At 36.2% G+C, this 20187-nt stretch overlaps 1 protein-coding gene across 3 annotated transcripts in view; it reads right to left on the bottom strand.

Annotated features, from left to right (window-relative positions):
* LOC113042226 (partitioning defective 3 homolog) overlaps window positions 1-20187 on the bottom strand; it is a 407940-nt gene that overhangs the window by 252886 nt on the left and 134867 nt on the right. For all 3 annotated transcript variants that reach the window (XM_026200884.1, XM_026200885.1, XM_026200886.1), the window contains exon 3: window positions 10577-10760. In XM_026200884.1, coding sequence (XP_026056669.1) covers window positions 10577-10760 — 184 coding nt within the window. The remainder of the gene's footprint in view (window positions 1-10576; window positions 10761-20187) is intronic.

Below are 20187 nucleotides of genomic sequence, written 5' to 3'. Positions count from 1 at the left end.
ATTCTACGCTCAAATTATTAATAATATAATACATTAACTATACTTAAATATAAATTTGTGTATTTTTTAAGACTTAAACAGAAATCTTCACTCACAATATCAAGTATTTCAATATAATTTTAAATGAAGGCAAAACAAATATTAAAATAACCAAACAACTAATAAACAAGATATTCTTATTTTAATTCACTCCCTCAACAGTTATGTATTTATGTATATATGTATTTACTTACTTTTCCTGCTTTGAATAATTATACTGTATAAGTGTGATATCTATAGCAAGAATGTCATATACTGTAAATTTATACAATCTCATTAATCTGGCAGTTTTTTTTATTAATTTTAACAAATATATTTATGTATATTTTATGTATGTATATGTGTTATACCAAGCTCTAAAATGTTTGATCAGGTAGAAATTCTGAGTAAAAAGTATATTTTTTTAAAATCCATACAGTATCTTTAAACTTTATCCAGTAAACAACAAACAACTGGACATGGGGGATACTGTTTAGGACAGTTACCCTGGAGTAAAAAAGGTTGAGAAACACTAATCTAGAGGAAAGCAGAGCACTTCCTGCTCTCAGCAAAATCTCAAAACACCTTAAGAGATGCGGCTGCCCAAATTCAGACTTGGACGTGGACCATTTCCATTTAATCTGAATGTGTTAAGAGGCTAATATGTCATTTTAATGGCAGGACTTGTATTCAAAAGCACAGAAAGACAGAAACAAAGTTTTGGAACAGCAGAGTCAATTTCCTGTGATGCATATCTGAGTGAGGCTGAATAGAGAACGGAGAGTACCGCGATCTAATCACAGATCATTAGCAAATTAATGAGAGACTGATTAAGCCGATCCCTGGTTCTGACCCTCGTATGACTAGAAAAAATACTGAATATGTAGAAAACTTTCAAAGAGCAGAGGAGACATGTTCACTATAAACTCTAATGAACTCCAGAGTTTTGACTTCTGACGCCTGTGCGTGTTTTTCTCAACACACAAGCACAAATTATGTGGGTGTTTTATTCTGACAGCACCATGGGAATCGGCAGAACGAAAGCGATCCCGCCTTAGTTTGCATTCACAAAGTTGATCCCACTGAAGTGAACGTCGCTTTGTAGTCAGCCTTTGAATTAAGGGCTTGAAATGCACCGTGCCCGATGAATGCAGATGACTGGGTGACATTGCTTATGATCCACCACGTGTCTCTGCTGAAGAGCTGAGCCAGGTGGTTAACAGACTGCCACTTTCTTTCACAGGAGTTGACTTAGCATGCTAGCGCTCAGGAGGACAAGGGAAAGGAGAAGCCAGAGGTGGAAACATGCAACGATACCTCAATCGATGTTTTGAGAGCAAGAGAAACGATCAATGAAAACATCAAAGAGTGTTTCCAAGGTTAGAGCAGACGGACTCGAAAAACAACACTGGATCTGACCACAGCAATGCTTCAAAGACAAAACAAGACTGTTATCATCTAAGGAGGCCGAAGAAAACCAGTGTTGTTTACCTGTGCAAAAATCAAACAATCTGGGTCATTGCACGGGTGTTTGCTAGTCAAGACAAATGTATTTATATTGCACTATTCACAATAGAGTGTAACAGCGGCTGTTGACTTTTTTTCAGTGGCGATGGTTCTGGAAGTAATTCTTCCATTCATTTTTCCTAAAGGGATATTTGTAAGTCTTTAAACTGCTATGAGCCATGAACCAAACTAACCATCTACGAGGAGAATCACAAGAGGACAAACTTTGATTGGAAGCAAAGAAAATCAGATGTAGTGAGTGAAAGAAATACAGTCCCATGATTCATTGCGAATGACATAATTAAATTGAAAATAAGAAATATCGAAACTATCCATTCTAAGTTGTTGATTGTATACATAGAAAAAAAAATATGTTTATTGCAAAATATGCATATATATAATAATGCAAACTGATAGCCTCAGAGCTCACACTAAGTCTGTTTTTAAAGGTTTATAAGTTATGGTTAAAAATAAATATCCCTATGGAGATCAAAGCACCACCACTCAGATTACAATCTGGTACAATCATAATACCATTATGGCATTTATAAACCCGAAATCAAACAGACTTCACTGGTGTAAAAAACTTGTCCCCAAAGGATGTTTTTGTCACACCGTATTAATAATTGTTTTGCCCTGTTTTACAGCGTAAATGCTTACAACCTTAATAATCTTTAGATTAAACTGTGGTACTTTCATAGCTCTGTGACTAATAGTTTGAATTAGGTAAGCTTTCTGCCCACTCCAGTGTCAAGGCTAAACCGGGGTCTCTATCGCTCCCTGCATGTTAATTTGTGTTACCGTCGCTAATGGAGCAGGGTAGTGTGATGAAGAGATTACACCGCTGACAAACCACTGCTCCAACACGCTACCAAAAAGGCACTTCAATGACAAAGAGCAAAATGTCACTTTGTGAGATGCCACAGGCACGCAGCTTGATTTGAGCAGGTGGTTTCAGGGCATTTCGGCGTCTGGTTGGAGGTCCGTTTGGCATGCTTGAGGGCTAGCCTGATCAGCATGAGGAGACGTGATGGTTGGATCTTTAGAGAAAAACGTTCACAATCGCAAAAAAACAAAACACAAAACAGATGGCCAATCAGACACGTTCAGCCATGCATATCAGTGCACTGATTCTGCTCTTGTTATTAAAAGAAAGAAAGATGATGTCAAAACCTTTGGACCAAAACAACAAAGAAGAGAGTGAGGATCAGAGAGAGAGAGAGAGAGAGAGAGAGAGTGGTGAAATTAGGTGATGTGAGAATTAGCAGTACAAGCCAGGGTTATTATAGTTAAACAAAAACTGAAAATTAAACTATAAATAAAACTATAAATAAAACTATTAATATATATTGTATAGTGATACTAAAATAACTGGTAAAAGCTTGCATCATCATGTGCAATTTAAAATAAAATTATTATATACTGTAACTGTAACCTCTTAAGACCCAAGAAAATGTTTTAGGAAAAAGTGTAAAGTGTACAAAATGTCAATTAAGATTATGATGTTCCCGGGTCAATTTGACCCATATATTTCATTGTTAAAGGCAACTGCACAGATCAGAAATAAAACAAATTAATGCATTTAGTTGTTTTAGTTTCTTAATTGCCCCCTGAATGTATGCGTTTGACTTAAACTGGATTTTTCATGGTATTTTTATGATGTAAGAGAAGTATACTTTGGTTTTTACTAGTAGTCGAGTGATATATAACCAAGACCAATATATCACCCGATATTTGGCATTTTTAACATATCGCATCGGTTGATGAGTTTTTCTGTTTGGCTGATGCGTTGTAGGCGGGACTTTTATTTTTAAGGTGTGCCAGACTTTTACTTTGACGGTGCTGAGAGTCTGTCTAATGATCCGATACAACTGTTAAACAAAGGAATGAAAAAGAATACAAAAAGTATTATAACAGATGCTTTTATATTATTATTAATAGAAAGGCAAACATTATAATAGTTTTTTAATTTGTACTTTCAAATATGCATTTACATAAATTAAACAAATCACAACATGAACTACTGGCAATGGCTTCAGATAATGAAAAAATCTAGCTAGAATGTGAAACTCTAGTCTTTCATTAATAATAGCAGCATTGTGTTGAGTGTTCATGTCCCTACACATCCTCCTAATGACTTCTACCAGACCACAGCAAGAGGAGGAGAGCGAGGGAAGTGTCCCAGCGGCCAGCCACAAAACAAATTGATTATATAAACGCTGGCCTGCCCGCAGGTGTCTGCACTTTTCCCCGCAGGCAATCTCCTAATGGCTGAGGATCCGGCGTGTCATCGGCGTGATGGCGCACAGGCAGGGAAGACCCTGTTAGCAGTCACTGCATTTATATCCCCTACCCTTTATTGAGATTGCAGCGGCCGACAGGCTGGAACCTCCCCGTGGATTGTCTCTGGGGGAATATAGCAATGGACAAACATAAAAAAAAAACATCTCTAAGGTTTTATTACAAAACAGCTGGGCGCCGCAAACCAGGAGGGTCATTTACTGTACGTTATTTTTTTTCAAAACTGCCCTATTTTATCATGCTTTCTAACTGGTGTGTATCTCTGTGGGATCAACCAGAAGGGGTGCTTTTATAGGTAAAGTTCACTCCAAAATACAAATTCTGTACTTACAAACCATCATGACTTTATTGTTTCTGTGGAACACAAACACTATACTTCAAAGAATGTTTTTGCTGTTCATTTCCACATGAAATATAGCAAAATAAAACCATAAAATGTTCCTTTCATGTATTGAAACTTTGTTACAATCAGTCATTATCACAAGACATGAAAACTGATGGTATTTGAGCTTAAAAGTATCAAAGCTGAGGCAAACATGTTAACTGATGACATTTGAATATACACTCCTGTTCAAAAGTTTAAGGTCAATACTATTATTTAAAATATATTATTTATTTAGCATTTATGCATCAATTTATTCAAACTGAGAGTTAAGGTTTTACCATTGTTACCAAAAAAATGTAATAATGTGCTGCTCTTTCAAATTTTCTGTAGAAAACATAACATAAACTGTAATCATCAAAAACATTTATTTTCCAGCGAATCAGAGTATTGGAATGATTTCAGATCACAGGAATAAGTTAATTATTTTAATATACTAATATTAACAATATTAAAATAAATCATTACAATTGCAATAATATGTCACAGTATTACTATTTTACAGTATTTTGTAAAATAAAATAAAAATTAATAATAAATTAAAAAAACAGCATAAGAGACTTCTTGTAAAAAATTACAAATATTGATCTATCATATGGCTTCTCTTTTTGCCCTGTTTTATTAAACATTATATATATTTACTTATTCGTAAAATTGGGAGTGATATCAGGTGATATCCCTAATCATATTGATTGTTTGCGGCTAAAAACACATCTCCTTCATCTTTATTTGACCCGCTAACTTTAACACTCACTATTCTAATTATATATAAAACTAAGCTTATTATATCAATATTATACAATTAACAAAAGTAAAAAAAGACCTTTAACACTAGCTTGCTCTATTCTTTTTCTATTCTATCCATTTTCTTTTCATTTATTATATTATCTAAAAGCCCATGCTACGTGTACTGTGTTTAAGCTAACTGAGACTTGTTTTAGCACATGTATATCATTGCTCTTTTGTTGTTTTTGATTGCTTCCACTGTCTTCATCTGTAAGTCGCTTTGGACAAAAGCATCTGCTAAATGAATAAATGAAAGTGTAAATGTTTGCACTTCAGCAATAGGAACATTTCACCCAACGTTTATTTCTGACTCCTCATAATAAATAACATCATAATGACTGCAGAGATGACAGAATTATCATTGTTCTGTGAACCTTTCCTTTCAGCATGTGGTTGTGTGAGATGGTTACATAAGCAACAAACACCTAAAAAGTGGTCTGCCCAAGAGCATGATGGGATGCGCCGAGCAAGAGCATAGAAGGAGGCTCGGTAATGAGGGACAGTAAGAAATATACAAGGGCTGCCGGGGAGAGTTACTGAAGCTAAGCTAAAGAGATCCAGGCCATGCGATGGAGAGAGGCCACGTGTCGGCCGGCGAGCCCCAGGGTAAAGCACCTGACTGCAGCACACTCCCCTACTAATGAGTGCTTGCCTCTCTGAGCCCACCGGGGACGTCCCCCCGCTCCACACACGCTCCACATCTCCCTACACACTACAAACACTTTATAAATATCAGCCAGCGCTCTGACTGCACAGCAGAACACGCTGAAAATAAAACAGACAGACCACTAGCGCTGCGCCGTCATTAAAATTCAACACCAGCCGACGATGTCGTGAAGCTTTAAAGTTTTCTTTCTTTCTCTCGACTTTTCACAAGATTGCGCTTTGGTGTCAGGCAAGTCAGACGGACGCCTGATTCTGTATAATTACAAGCAAATTACATTCATTACCATAATTTACATCTCATCACCAATCCAATTATTAGTTGCCCTGACCTCTGCTGAAAGATTTTTTTTTTATATAATCAAACATAGGGGAAGAGTTCTCGTTCCCTCTTCTCTTACTTCGAAGAAGAACAATCAATGCAAATTCGCAAAGACGAAAACTCTGAATGTCTGTGATTATATGCTTCGGCAGCCAAACTCAAGGACCGTCGCGCCGCTGCCGCAGCTGTGATTTTGTGTTATTGCTGGAGTAATATGCTCATCTCCGTTCTACTAAGGTCCTGGTACAATTTTTACGATGGGGGGGTTATCAAGAAGGGCTTTCACTATTTATCGATCATCAAAATAAGACAGAGAAGAAGACGATGAAGTGAGCAGGTTATCCGTAATCAAGCTTGTCGCTGGGAGCAAACAGAATATGTCATATCAGTAATCTTGGCATGGTAAATGGAAAGCTGATAAGCCCTGTGTTGTAAAATGCTCTAAAACGATACAAATATTTATATTTTTGTAAATGCAATGTAAATGCAATTTTGAAATCATAATGTAAATGTAAAATTAACTAATAAAGGTAAAACGGTTAATTAAAATTGCAAAAAAAACAAAAACAAAAAAAACATTATTATACTGTAAATTCATATAAATTTTAAGCTTAAATCTTGATGTACTGTACATGGACCCAAAATAGAATACAAAGAGAGGTAATGTTCCAGAATCAAAGGTACTATCCTGCTGCTTAGCAAGTACCAATCATAGAAAGTTAATATATATATATATATATATATCCTCCTTCACACAGAGTTGATCAGGTTGTTGATTGTGGTCTGTGGGATGTTGGTCCACTCCTCTTCAATGGCTGTGTGAAGTTGCTGGATATTGGCAGGAACTGTATCACGCTGTCGTATACACCGATCCAGAGCATCCCAAACATGCTCAATGAGTGACATGTTCGGTGAGTATGCTGGCCATGCAAGAATTGTTTTCAGCTTCCAGGAATTGTGTACGGATCCTCCATCATGGGGCCGTGCATTAATGGTAACCCATACTCAGAATTGGTGCTCTGCATGTAACCCATCCAAGTGCACACACACAGCAGTGAGAAGTGAACACACACTCGGAGCAGTGGACAGCTATATCCAGCGCCCGGGAGCAACTGGGGTTCAGTGTCTTGCTTAAGGGAATTTCAGCCATGGGTGTTGAGAGTGGAAGAGAGCGCTGTTCATTCACTCCCCATCACCTACAACCCATGCCAGCACCGAGACTCAAACCTGCAACCTTCTGGTAGGTAGTCCAAGCCTCTAACCATTAGGCCACAGCTGCCCAATTATAACTGATTAGTATGAACTGATTTTGCTATCTGTTTATTCTGGTTGATAGAAGTTCATAAACCACGTGTAAACGTGCAGAGGACCATCTGCAATGTATTTTGGTGTAGTGTTGTACACTGTTTTATTTTAGAAGAAGCCTATAGAAGAATCAAATTCCTGCCGGCAGCGTTCGCATGATGCTGGGGAATTCACACAACAGGTGTGCATGACTCCAGATCTCCCTCAGCAGAAGCTTAGAAAGCACAACAATAAATAAAATCAGTGGTTCAAATAGACAATAGAAGAGCCTAGTAACATGGGAACACACTCACCTGTAGTACGATCAAAGGAACAGAAACAGAGGTTGTTTTCTTGGAGAGTAATGCATGGATCAATTCATATTTGCTCCTCTTCCGCTATCATCTTGTTTTTATGCACACCACATCATAAAATAAAAAATAAAAAACATCCACATTCTCCAAAGCTTTACTCTTTATTTAATCACAAAATCAGAGCTAACTAATATATATTCAAATGAGGCTGTATGAAGTGAACTCTTGAGTGTGTGTGGATCAGGGCGAATCTGAGCTGTCACAGTTAATCATAGCTGTATCCTCTCTTCTCTCCACACCTGACTGAGTGTGTCTCACTGTTCTCTAGCAGCCATTCCCTTGATGACTTCACCTGCCCACTCAACCCCACCTTCCTGTCAAGGTCAGTCCCCATACGTCCAGTGTCAAACACAACTTTAACAGAGCGCACACACACCTCCTCTCCTCAGACAGCACACCACTGTCTGAACCAAAAGACACAAGCTGATTCAAAATCAGAAACAACATCCACAGACTGATGATTAGAATGATTTAAAGAGAATCAGTACTTTCAAAGTCAGAAGATTTAGATTCAGAACAGTCTAATCAATAGATTCAAAATCATTATGAAAAAGAGCAGATCGACAGTCAGAGAAATCAAATCAGAAAACTCTGATTTAGGGCAGCTGTCTCATGTTCATTTATTAGTGTTATATGATTAGAATGTTGTCCCGGTTTTAAAATAAAGCACAGCAATGATATTTGAGTGTATTTTCCCTTTTCAGATAAAGTATCGAAAAAGTATCGAAATCGCAATTTTTGACTTGATATCGGTATCGAAACAATAATTTTGGTATTGTGACAACACTACTGTGACCTGTTAAAAAAATACTACAAGTAGCCTAGTATGCGAGCAGGGCTGTGCGATTAGGGTAAACGTCCCTGTCAAGCACACTAACATATTTGAGCTCATATTATAAAAAGAAAAAAATATTTATTATCCTACTTGATGTCTTAACCAATTGATATGTTTGTTACTATATACCGCCTATAATTTCCAATCAATGCGATCATTGTACACTTATAATGTTAATAATAGCTGTTCATATTAAAATATGTATGTACTTAATACATGATTTAGACAATTTATTTAGCAAAATCCTGTCATTTTAATAAATATTACATGAAATGTATATAAAGAAAAATGTTGCTACTCCAATTAAGCTCAGTGAGCTCTCGTTAAGCTCTTCCACATTGAACGTCTAAGCAATTACTTCATGAACAGACTTTAAATATCAAGTGATGGTAGTCACTTTAAGTTAAGTTTATTGATTTACTATGGATTCTGTCAACTCAAATCTGCAGACTGGCTCTGACCTTTGGCAAGTAGCTTCAACTTCTCCAGACTGTAAATCAGTGGAAAATCAGAGAATCAGCAAAAATCCTGCAGTGTATTCCAGCTTTAAGAGACTATAGATACGTTGACATCCATTTAAAAATAGGTTTCATAATGAAGCTAGTTTCTGTGACATTTTTTATTGGTTTGTTTCAGTTGATTTTGGAATTTGTGTTACAAAGCTGAACGTGGGCTAGTATAGATTTCGAAATGTGTTTAAATTACACTTCACTATGAATATATAACTGATTGACTTGAATGCCTTGTTGCTTGATTTTAGTTTTGTTGTGGTTTTATTTTATTTTTTTATTGTGATTGACTTTGTACCTTCAAATAATATCTTTTTACAATTATTCTTTAAAAATTATCTTAAAATAAACATGAATTTTTCATAAAAACATGTTGTGACTTTAAATGGGAACAGGAGTGTGCTTAAAAGGGTACAAACATGTACCCATTAAGTACAGCCGGACTTTTTGAATAGTATACCGGTCCACTCTGCTGTTATGCCAAGGACGTTTTTGCTCATGTCAAGAGGATGATCTTTTCTGTCTAGTTTACATAAAAAAATAACAAATCTAGTTTAACATTCAGATACATTGCGAATATGGAAACATTTGGATGTGCGCAGAACGAGACGTGAGCAATAACCTCGAAATACATCTAGTCAAACCCACGCTCGCTCGTCTCGATCTAATGCTCTGTAAATGACGGATTTAAAAAAAAAATATTTTCAGAAACAATGTTTGGATTTGAAATCAAAATAATGGATAAATGTTGTGTTTGTAGTAAACAGCCACGGATCAGGAGCGGACAGCAAAAGTGTCTTGAGCGAAAGCAAAATGAGTCCCAGCTGCTTCTACACCGCATACACATACTGTATACGCACTGCAGTTGGAGTATGTTTGAACCTCGCACAACAAATCTATTTCAACACATGAGGCACCACTACAATGAGCTCCATGACCAATGAATGGCAAAAAAAAAAAAAATCCCTTTACTTAGTGATCATTTTGATTTCTGTCTGTTCTAGAGACAAGTTACAAATTTTTTAGAAAGCTCCAATAGTTTGTTTTTGTGTTTGTTTGTTTGTTTTTTTTTTGTTGTTTTTTTTTTTTTTAAATCAGAAGGTCAGAAGAATCAAATCAAAATCAATAGATTCAAAATCAGAATTGAATTCAGCAGACTCTCAATCGGAACAATCAAATCAGAATCAGAACTTTCAAAATCAGAAGATTCAGAACAATCATAATCACTAGATTCATAATCAAAATCAGCAAACTGACGAGCAGAAGAATCTAATCAAAAATAGAAACTGTTACGTAGTTTGTGCTAGTCCAATGAATCGTAATGCCTACCGAACTGAAAGCCTCGTACCGAACAGTTCAATACGAATGTGTGTATCTAACACACCTGGTAAGTATTGTAAAAAAACATTCAACAGAATCAGAATAATCAACCTCAATAAAATTAAAATCAGTATACAATGAAATCAAATTAAACCACAATGCTTTATCCTTTTCATGTTTTAATTCAGTGAGGATTGGGGGTATTTGCTGATGATCATATTGCGTCTGGTTAGGACAGAATGTGTTTGAACAGAGTTTGAATGGATGGTCACTCACTGGTCCTGAGGGCCGATGGGGTGACCTCGATCTCACTGCTGGTCTGGTAGGGCTGGAAGGCTGACAGGTTGCTGGAGTTGATCTCCCCCGTGCTGAAGAGCTCTGGACTCTGGGTGCCTGTGGAGCTGGCGCTGGTGCCGTCTCCACCATGATGAGGGTCCTGCTCCTCATACACCGCCACCAGCTAAAGTCAGACAAACCATAATGTCAATTACACTGCTTGATCTGTTTAATATAACAATATCTAAATACCCTACGAGGGACCACCTTCCTATAAAATAATGCAACTAGAAATGTTCATGAGTACAGGAGATATTTACACTTTGCTCCAATTAATAAGATACCAAAGCCTGCAACCCAAAGATGAGTTGTCAAGAAACACACAACAACTCTCTATTACTTTCTCTGCGTCATATTTCATGTACAGTATCTACCTCTGTTTATTTTTATATGAGCGCATTTCAGACTCAATCAAACATCTGATCTCTCCAGAGCTATGAAAGAGAAAATATTCCTGTGGGTCGACTCCTATTCTGAGAAATTATGACTTATACTATGATACATTTGAAAAGATTAGTTTGATTAAATTGTGAGCAAATGCACTACGGATAAAATAGTTCAAAGGCACATGCCCCTGCACTGCATAATGCTGCAAAAACAAGAAAACTACATAGAGGAGTTAGCGGGAAGGTTAATTCACCAGCTTTTGTCCTGATCTCTGGCGACATTTACTGTTCACAAATCCACCAGAATAAATGGAACCAGCATGTCACATGCAAGCCAACACAGAGACACTATTGTGTGAAGCAGTTTACATCTGTTGATTTGTAAACGCTGGTGCTCCATGGTTCACATTTTCCTATTTACTCCTCACTAGCAGGCAGAACTGTGACTGGAAGCCCAGTTATATTTTTTTCTCTCCTGTCTTTCTCGCTTATGCTCTGATTTTAAAATGGTTTATGATCAGCCTAATTTAAAGTGACCACTCATTTGTTTCTTTGGCCCAATTAAAGCATGTCAAATGAATACCCTTAATACGACGATGCGGCCACTGCGCTGACAGACTGCTTTTCACCATGACCACTGCTCGTCTCACTAGAGACCACCTTACAGAGCTCCTTAAATGTGTCTCCTTGCATAGATAGATTTGGGAAACAAAGGGAACTAAACTAAAAAGAACCACGTAAAGGAACCATTAAATACTAACATATCTGAGTAAATATCATCCTAAAATCATCCTAATAATTATCTTTAACCGAATAGCTGTACATTCTTGAAACAGATCTCTTTAGCATCATTATCTTTCACCCAACTGTATTTGATTCGATGTTTAGATGCATGTCTGTTTGCTGATTGTGCGGCTCAATCGTTTTCTGCACACAGTCCTCAGCTGGAGAGCCGCCGCTCACTTCAGTCACTTCAGTCTGCACTCAAAATCAAACGGGGTATTTGTTTATAAATCACACAGTATTTATGGGGACTTAAGAGGCCTGGTTTTAAACCTAAATGCACTGAAGCTCCATGAATAACCAGTAAACTGCAGTTTTATCTGGCAGCTAGAGCTCTCTGCTGTTTCAATAGTGCTTTCAGGGGGGAAATGACAAAAACACTGGTTTGAGAGGGTAAACAAGAAAAAAAATTGTAGTTTCAGAAGTGGATGGATGGGTCAATAAATCAATCAATAATAAATCATCATATAATTAAAAATCTGGAGGATCAGAAACAGTATACACAGATTTAAACATTTAGATTTAAATTAGCAGAAAGAATTGCTTTAAGTGGATCAGTAATCAGTATACTGAGAATCTGAAGAATCTGAACATTTTAAATAGTAAAAATATTACAAATTGGTAGTGTTCAAAAACATTTGACTGGTACTGTATGTTAGCCTATATTTTTTTAAGTTAAAGATATGAATATTACTATTAATAAGGTGAGTGTGAGATGTTAATTTGGCAGTGATTTCACATTTCTTGTTTGTATGATACAGAGCTGGGCAAAAATATTGCATGCGATTGTCACACGCATCTCATCAGTAAAGCCGGTTCCCTGATTAATAGTAAATCGCCATCACCTACTTTCAAATAGAGAGCATTTAATTGACAGAGCTGTAGATCTCTGACAAGATACACAATATCACGTTCATTATCGAAGGCAATTCATTTGCGATTATGAACGTGATATTGTGTATCTTGTCAGTGATCTACAGCTCTGTCTATTAAATGCCGCTCTATTTGAAAGTAGGTGATGGCGATTTACCACTAATCAGGGAACCGGCTTTACTGATGAGATGCACTTAATCACTGCATTTGATATATCGCCCAGCTCTAATATGAAGGCTAAATACAAATAAAAAGTGAACATTTATTAATCTGTTCCATTTTCTCCCTCTAAAATATAATATAGTTTTATAGGAGGAGGTTTCATAGATTTGGCAAAAAAAAATAAAAAAATCCTTAGTTTGTAGGCACAGACATCTGTTGTGGCCATTCTTGGCAGTTTTTATAAGGCTTTTTAATGGTGTTCATATCAATATCTGAATTATACCATATCAACCAAAAATTAAGAAATATATTGTGATAGAAATTTTGGACATATTTTCCAGCCCTAATACTGAATCAAACATATATAAGTGAAGACTGTAGAAATTGCTGCAAAAAGTTGCACTTTAGTTGAAATTGCTGAAACTCAAAGCTCACTTAAAAGAATAAACGACCACATTTTTTTTATTCTTAGCATATACAGAGAAAAGTCCAGCACATGCCTCACATCCCTGACTGTCCTCTTTATACTTTTAGAGAAAAGCATAAACAAAACTAAAATGAAAATAGACTCGGGACAGTAAAATAAAGTTTCATGTGACCTTCACTGGAAAACAGCTCGAGTCTGAGGCAAAGAGATTGCAGGGTTCCTGTTATCTTAAGTGCACAAATTGTTCAATGGTTGTTTTTGTGCTACAGGCCCAGTTCAGTTCTGCTCTATCACATATTTGCAATACAATACTTCAATTTCCTTCCTTTGTGGTTGCTTCTGTATATGGACATAAGAAGATAAGAATGGACGTGTCCTTCCAGAAACAGACACTGTTTTGAAATGCTAATGATGATGTTTACAAATAAACCGGTGACAAATATGGGATGACGGATCAGTTTCATGTTCTGGTGAGAGACGTTTGTGACAAGAAACCAGAAATACTGAATTTAAATAAAGGCTTAGCTAAAATGTTGGGCAACAGCCAATCCCTGTGAGGTAACATCCATCATTAACAAGCCCCAAAGTTTTGGTGGATTCAGAATTATAATCATTTTGTTACATATTACTATATTTATTTTAAGTTTTAAAAGGCAGTTTGGATGCTGTTATACCCTACACAGTAAACCATTATATGTTAAAAAGCAGGTCATATAGTATTTTAAAGTGTCTTAATAATGTGTTGGAGTCCCCTACAACTTGTCCCCTACAACTTAATTGCATCTAAGGTCAGAAACATTGTCATTTTCTCAGAATTCAAATTTAATATTAGAGTCATTTGCCAGTGATTAGAAAACGATTCGTTCCAAGCAAGTTGGGAGCAAACCCCTCCCTTCCGATAAGCCTACTCTGCTCTGATTGGTCGGCTGGCCAAGCCTGTTGTGATTAGCACAAAGAGGAGTCATTGAGCCAGTTGGCCAGCGCTACCATTGACAAAGCATCTTTACATAAAACAATAAAATGATCCAATCCGTTCTTATAATAATGATATAAAATACAAAAACACTTATGCAAGCGAATCGTGTCCACAGCTAAAGTTTAGCTGCTGAACTGTGAACACTTTGTGGATATATTTAAGCCGAGTGCTAACATGATTAACTAATGATACAATACAGTTTGTAAACCGAAATATATCTACTGTAATGTTTGAAATTAATGTCCCGCATTAATGTCCAGTAATGTCCCGCATTAACCCTATAACATCCAGTGCAGCAAAATAAACAGCAACTTCACAATGATTGTAAAGCCTGTGTGCTACACTACATTCTTTATTACTAAACAAAGTAATTAGAATACCATCAGTCTACAATAATCAACACATTCTTAGGAAATAGTGTGTTCACAGTGAATTATTAGAACTACTTCAGTGAGACAGTAATATTGTGCTCTACCAAGAAACTTAAAACTGCACTAGGTATATCACATATTAGCATAAAAACCTTTTTTGTGCACTCAACTGAAAATGTACACAACGTATCAATCATACTTATAGGTTGTGTTTTGGAGAGCTTGTTAGTCCAAATTAAGAAGATCAGAAGCCAATGAAGATAAAAGCCTAGATTAGAGAAGGAGTCCTTAATAAAATTACATGCACACAGCAAAAGGTTCGAATTGTATTTCTTTGTTATCCTTGAACACAGCGACTTCTCAACATGATGTAAACACACTAATAGAGAAAGTGTTTGTGGGAAGGTCAGACTCTGTTCGTATTTCGCGGGCAGGCGGGGATTATGCAAACATGTTACCCAGTGACGTATACCCATAACAGGCAAAAGATTTGAAAATATAACGACTCGTTAAGGCGATTCAGAACCCACTCTCTCTTTTGAGAGACAATATCTTTATTTATCATGCACTTTTTTGATTAACAACTTTGCAGATTGTTTGCATTGAAGGATAGCTACATTATAAACCGCAAAATAGATATTTTTCAAAAACTAGGGATGTTCATTTCGGGTTATTTTTCCTAACCGCCAACTGCAGCTCGCTAACCAATTCTTAACCGTTAACCGACAAGATTATTTTAGATTAGAATTGAATTAAATTATAAAGGATAAGTGTCTTTGACCCATTAAAAATGCTAATATTTGTTTCCCAGGAATGAATTTTACATGGGCAAAAAGCAACACGTATCCTAGTATACAGAGTTTAGGTTCATTTTTGTGCTGCGTGAAAGGAAACCCGACGGCAGAAAGCGACATCCTGTTTTTCTTTAGGTTTATCTTACAAAAGCATAACGATTTGTTTTTGTTGTTAATGTACACACATAAAGGCAAACCATTTACAATTCTGATTAACGTTTTGACTAAAAGGAGTATTTGCTTACACTGAAAAAATAAATAAATAAATAAATAAAAAATCTAGTGATTGCTGCCTCGTGCACGCACACAGTTAAGCTTTGCTACCATGAAAATGCAGCCTGTTTATTATCATAACAAAATACAGTCATTTAAAACACTGCTCAGTTTAAAAATGTAGTCAAATCTGTGCCGTTAAGAGTCATCACCGTAACGCTGTGATGTTATGCAAAACATTTTGTTTTACGTGGATATTGGAACGCGAGTGAAGTACATAAATAATAATTTGGCATTCAAACACATTTTTGTTTCAAATGAGAGACCCAACGTTGGTTTCAGTTTAATTTTAGCCTAAATTAAATTTTTGGCTTGTTGTTTATATTGCTATAGCTTCTTATATTATTAAATATTGTTATTTCCTAAATACTAAAAATATTTTTGCATCGGCATTGGGCCTGAATGAAATAAAATGTTACTTCTCTCTCTCTCTCTCTCTCTCTCTCTCTCTAAAATAATTAATAAATGACTTTTTATAACTGACTGTATTAATCTGTCAAAGTTCTTAACGGAGGGTTAACGGTTAACCGGTTAAAATGAACATCCCTATCAAAAACCCGTATGACCTGCTCTTTAACACAAGTTTAATGTAATTATGCAGATCATAACAGTATAATCTTAAAGTTTTGTAGCAATTCCTCGACGTAACCACAGGCTCTACTCTTCAAAACTACAACATAAGAATCCTTATAAGTCTCAACATAACAGAAGATTAAACACCAATACAACTCTCCCTATATTAATATTTTGCAAAACCCTTAAAACACTTAATTTCGACATTCATTCTCCTTATACAATAGGGCTTTAACTATTTTCATGTTATTATTATTATTTTTTATCAACAATGTGATTTTGACTTTAATCGTGGTTTTGGCACTTATAACATTTTGCATTCTTAAATTAATTTTGTTTTATGGAGGCCTTTTGTTAAAGTTAATCAGAGCAATTAGAGACTATAAAAAAAATATTAAACAAATGTGTCATTAAAATATCTAAAACTGATCTGAGATCAAGTAAAAAAAAATGCATAGATACTGGTTAACAAACTCACTATGATCGCTCCCTAGTGGCGAACCACTGAATTATTTTTTTTAATTGAAAATGTTATGATATAACAAAGCTTTGCTTACTAAATTCCCATAACTTTTGTGGATTGATACACGCTCCGAATCGCTGATTTGAAACAAATGATTTGCAAATGTTTTAAAGCTTCACCAAGCAGCATTTTAAAAGTGTCAATCACTAGAACATTTAATTTCACTGGTTATTATTGATAAAAATCTCTTTAAAAGTTACATAATCTCTGAACCACCTCATGCAAGTGCTCATCAACATTATTATTGTCGACGATGTTATTATTGTTGTAGGCCTCTATTATTATTGCCGACGTCAGTAGTTTATTGTGTTCGTCGCATTTGTTTTTCACTTGTAAACCAATGGCCCGAGTCACTCTTGCCACCTTGTGGACAAACTGATTAGTAAGATACACACAAAAACCGAAGTATACTTCAGGCTACAGTCCCAACTATCAGGTCCTCTAATGCTCGCTGCAGGGTCAACCATTCATTATCAGAGTGAACAGGAAGAGGAAAACCTAAGGAAAGAAGTGAGGTGAATCTTCCCAATGCCTTTCATGTCTTTCCCCTTTGATCTTGAGGATTTTGCGGTGGGAACTTTGTCGGGTGATTACAGCAGAACCCTGATGTGCGGATCTGTTCCATTAACTTTGACAGTCAAGATGTTGTGTGATCTTTCCAGGATCGACGAGGACATTGTGATCAGCAACTATAGGATGACTCAGAAGTTGACATCGACAAGTAATGGAGACAACTAGACATTAGCATAAGCAGAACACCATCATGCACTTCAAAAGCCTTTTTGGAGCAGGATGGATGTCGTTCAATTGCTATCGAACAAGTCATTTTGACATTAATAGCTGTGACAACGAACAAGATAAAACTGGGACATTCCTGCAGCTATGCCTATAATTGCGACACAGGCCTTCAAACGATTCTCCCGAGCTGCCAATTTTCCCCCGAGCAGACCTACTGAGGATTAATAAAGTTTTACTCCACATCAAATTCTCACCTTCAAACTACATTTCAATGGGAGCATGGCAAGGATTTTTAAGCCTGAACCATGAAAGCGGCCCGGCCGAGCCTCTGGCGGTGGTCTCGCACACAACCAGAGAAAGCTCGGAGAAGCTCACCTCAACTTGATTAGCCGCCACGGCTCAATAGACTGGCTCATGGCGAAATGTCCAACTGGTGGGATAAACGAGCGGTCAAAGTTTCATCAGCTGTCAGGGTTCTTTACTTTGTAAGTGAATCCACACTGAGCTCAAGGCTGTGGGATTAATGCGAGTGAATCATTTGTGTGAAACCTCTACTAAACTCCTCTGGGCTGTAAAAAGGAGTCTTACAGCGCAAAAACTCTATGTAGTTTAGATAAACACTGGCTAAAAAAAGAAATGTTTTGGACTTGACAAATCTGAAGATAGTGAAATAAAGTAAACAAACTACAAACACGGCAGAAAAGCAGCACAACAACATATCAAAGGGCTTCGACGTAAAACAAAGTTCAAGCTTTTGGCCTCTGGCAACTCAATTAAAGTTAGTACATATTTTACTAGAATTTATGGATGAAAGTAAAAATATTTATTTATATATTTTCGGTCACAAGACGGTAGAAAGAAAAGGGGATTTTTAATGAAATCATTAAGTACGCTTTAGCTGTTCCACAGCAGAAAGAGAAATGGTTTTGAAGTAGTTCATGTCTGAAAACCTCTAAAATCAACAAAATGCAAAGCATACTGAGTGTGTAGAGCGAGGCCAGCTCATGAATGACAATCGGTTACTAACAACAAAACACATCTGCTCGCAAAACAATTGTCTGCTTCACATAGTCATTCACGCCAAGCTCCTAAACTCCATCGTATGACAGCATCGCCAGGCACTTTGGACTTGCCAGGATTTCAAGGGTGGTTAATTTAATGGGCTTCTAATCAAAAACTGTCAATGGGAATTGCAGTTCAGTCCAAATGAAGGGTCATCAAAGAACATATGGTGTGCACCATTCAGCCAAAAGCATTATGTTAGTTGTTCGGAGCAAATTGCAACAGGTTTTAACAAAGGTTTATTTCTATTATGCAAAAGGCTCTAAAACCACTCTGACATTTTTAAAAAAATGTTTTTTTACCCAGCATTTAGTTCACCAATTACGGATAAAACCAGACTTTAAGGAAACAACACAAAGCACTTTTGTAGAGAATGAGAGTTTGAATAAAAACTGGCAAAATAAACTTATCAACCAAAGCATCCAGCTGTTACTAAAGAAAATTTCTTCAAAACTAGCATGACATTTCTGTTCTTTCACAGTAAAATGCCAGCAGAATGGTAACAATGAGTGGGTTGTATGAAGGAACATACAATTTGTGACTCTGCAACCAGTGTCAACCAGCAGAAATGATGCCATAGCATTTATACTGCAGTGAGACCGCTCAAAAGCAAGCAGTAAACTATAGTAATCTGCAAACTGTCATGAGCTCTTTGTAGACTTTTATGATTTTAAAGACAACAATTGGTAACACTTTAGTATAGGGTCCAATTCTCACCAATAACTAGTTGCTTATTAGTGTGCCTATTATTACCATATTGGCTGTTTATTAGTGCTTATAAAGCATGTATTATGCAAGACATCGATAATCCTTCCCAGTACCCTAAACTTAACAACTACCTTATAAACTATAAATAAGCAGCAAATTAGGAGCTAATTGAGGCAAAAGTCATAGTTAATGGTTAGTTAATAGTGCGAAGTGGACCTTAAAATTTAGTTTTGACACTTCTATTTTCAACATCTAAACTTTGGCTTTTTCCATCATATTTATGATGCTGTTCTGAAATATATATATATATATATATATATATATATATATATATATATATATATATATATATATATATATATATATATATATACACACAAAACCATGAAAAAGAAAAGTTGTATTAACAAATAATATTATGTATAATTCATTTGTTATAAATTAAATATCAGACATACCATTAAAATACCAAAAACATGGTATTTGCATGGTAGCTTCTAAAACGTATCATGGTATTCCCATTACCATCATTGGTCTAAAATTGCAATACAATAGTACCATGTTAAAACAAATATATAGTTATACAGGGTACATGGGAAGGAATCTTTCTCTTGGTCTCTCTCATTCTTTACTGTCGGTAAAGCTGAGCACTTTTCTTCATTTAGTTGCAAGGGCATCCAAAAAGGAATGATACTTCATTTACTTTCCTCCTCTGAAAGGTTAACACCATCCCAGTATCATCCCATTTCATTTTAGCCTCAGATTCTCCTACCTATCTGCACCTCCTTCCATAAATCAAACATCCATCAAATGACACCAATCTTACACCAATCGTCAGTGACACTCCAAACAAGAAGTGAGACAAGAATAAGATTTTCTCTCACGCTTTTTGTAGAATAACT

Source organism: Carassius auratus, chromosome 24 (assembly GCF_003368295.1).
Source record: "Carassius auratus strain Wakin chromosome 24, ASM336829v1, whole genome shotgun sequence".
Lineage (NCBI taxonomy): Eukaryota > Metazoa > Chordata > Actinopteri > Cypriniformes > Cyprinidae > Carassius > Carassius auratus.
Note: the sequence above shows the minus strand (reverse complement) of the source record. Positions and strands in the feature narration are given on the sequence as shown.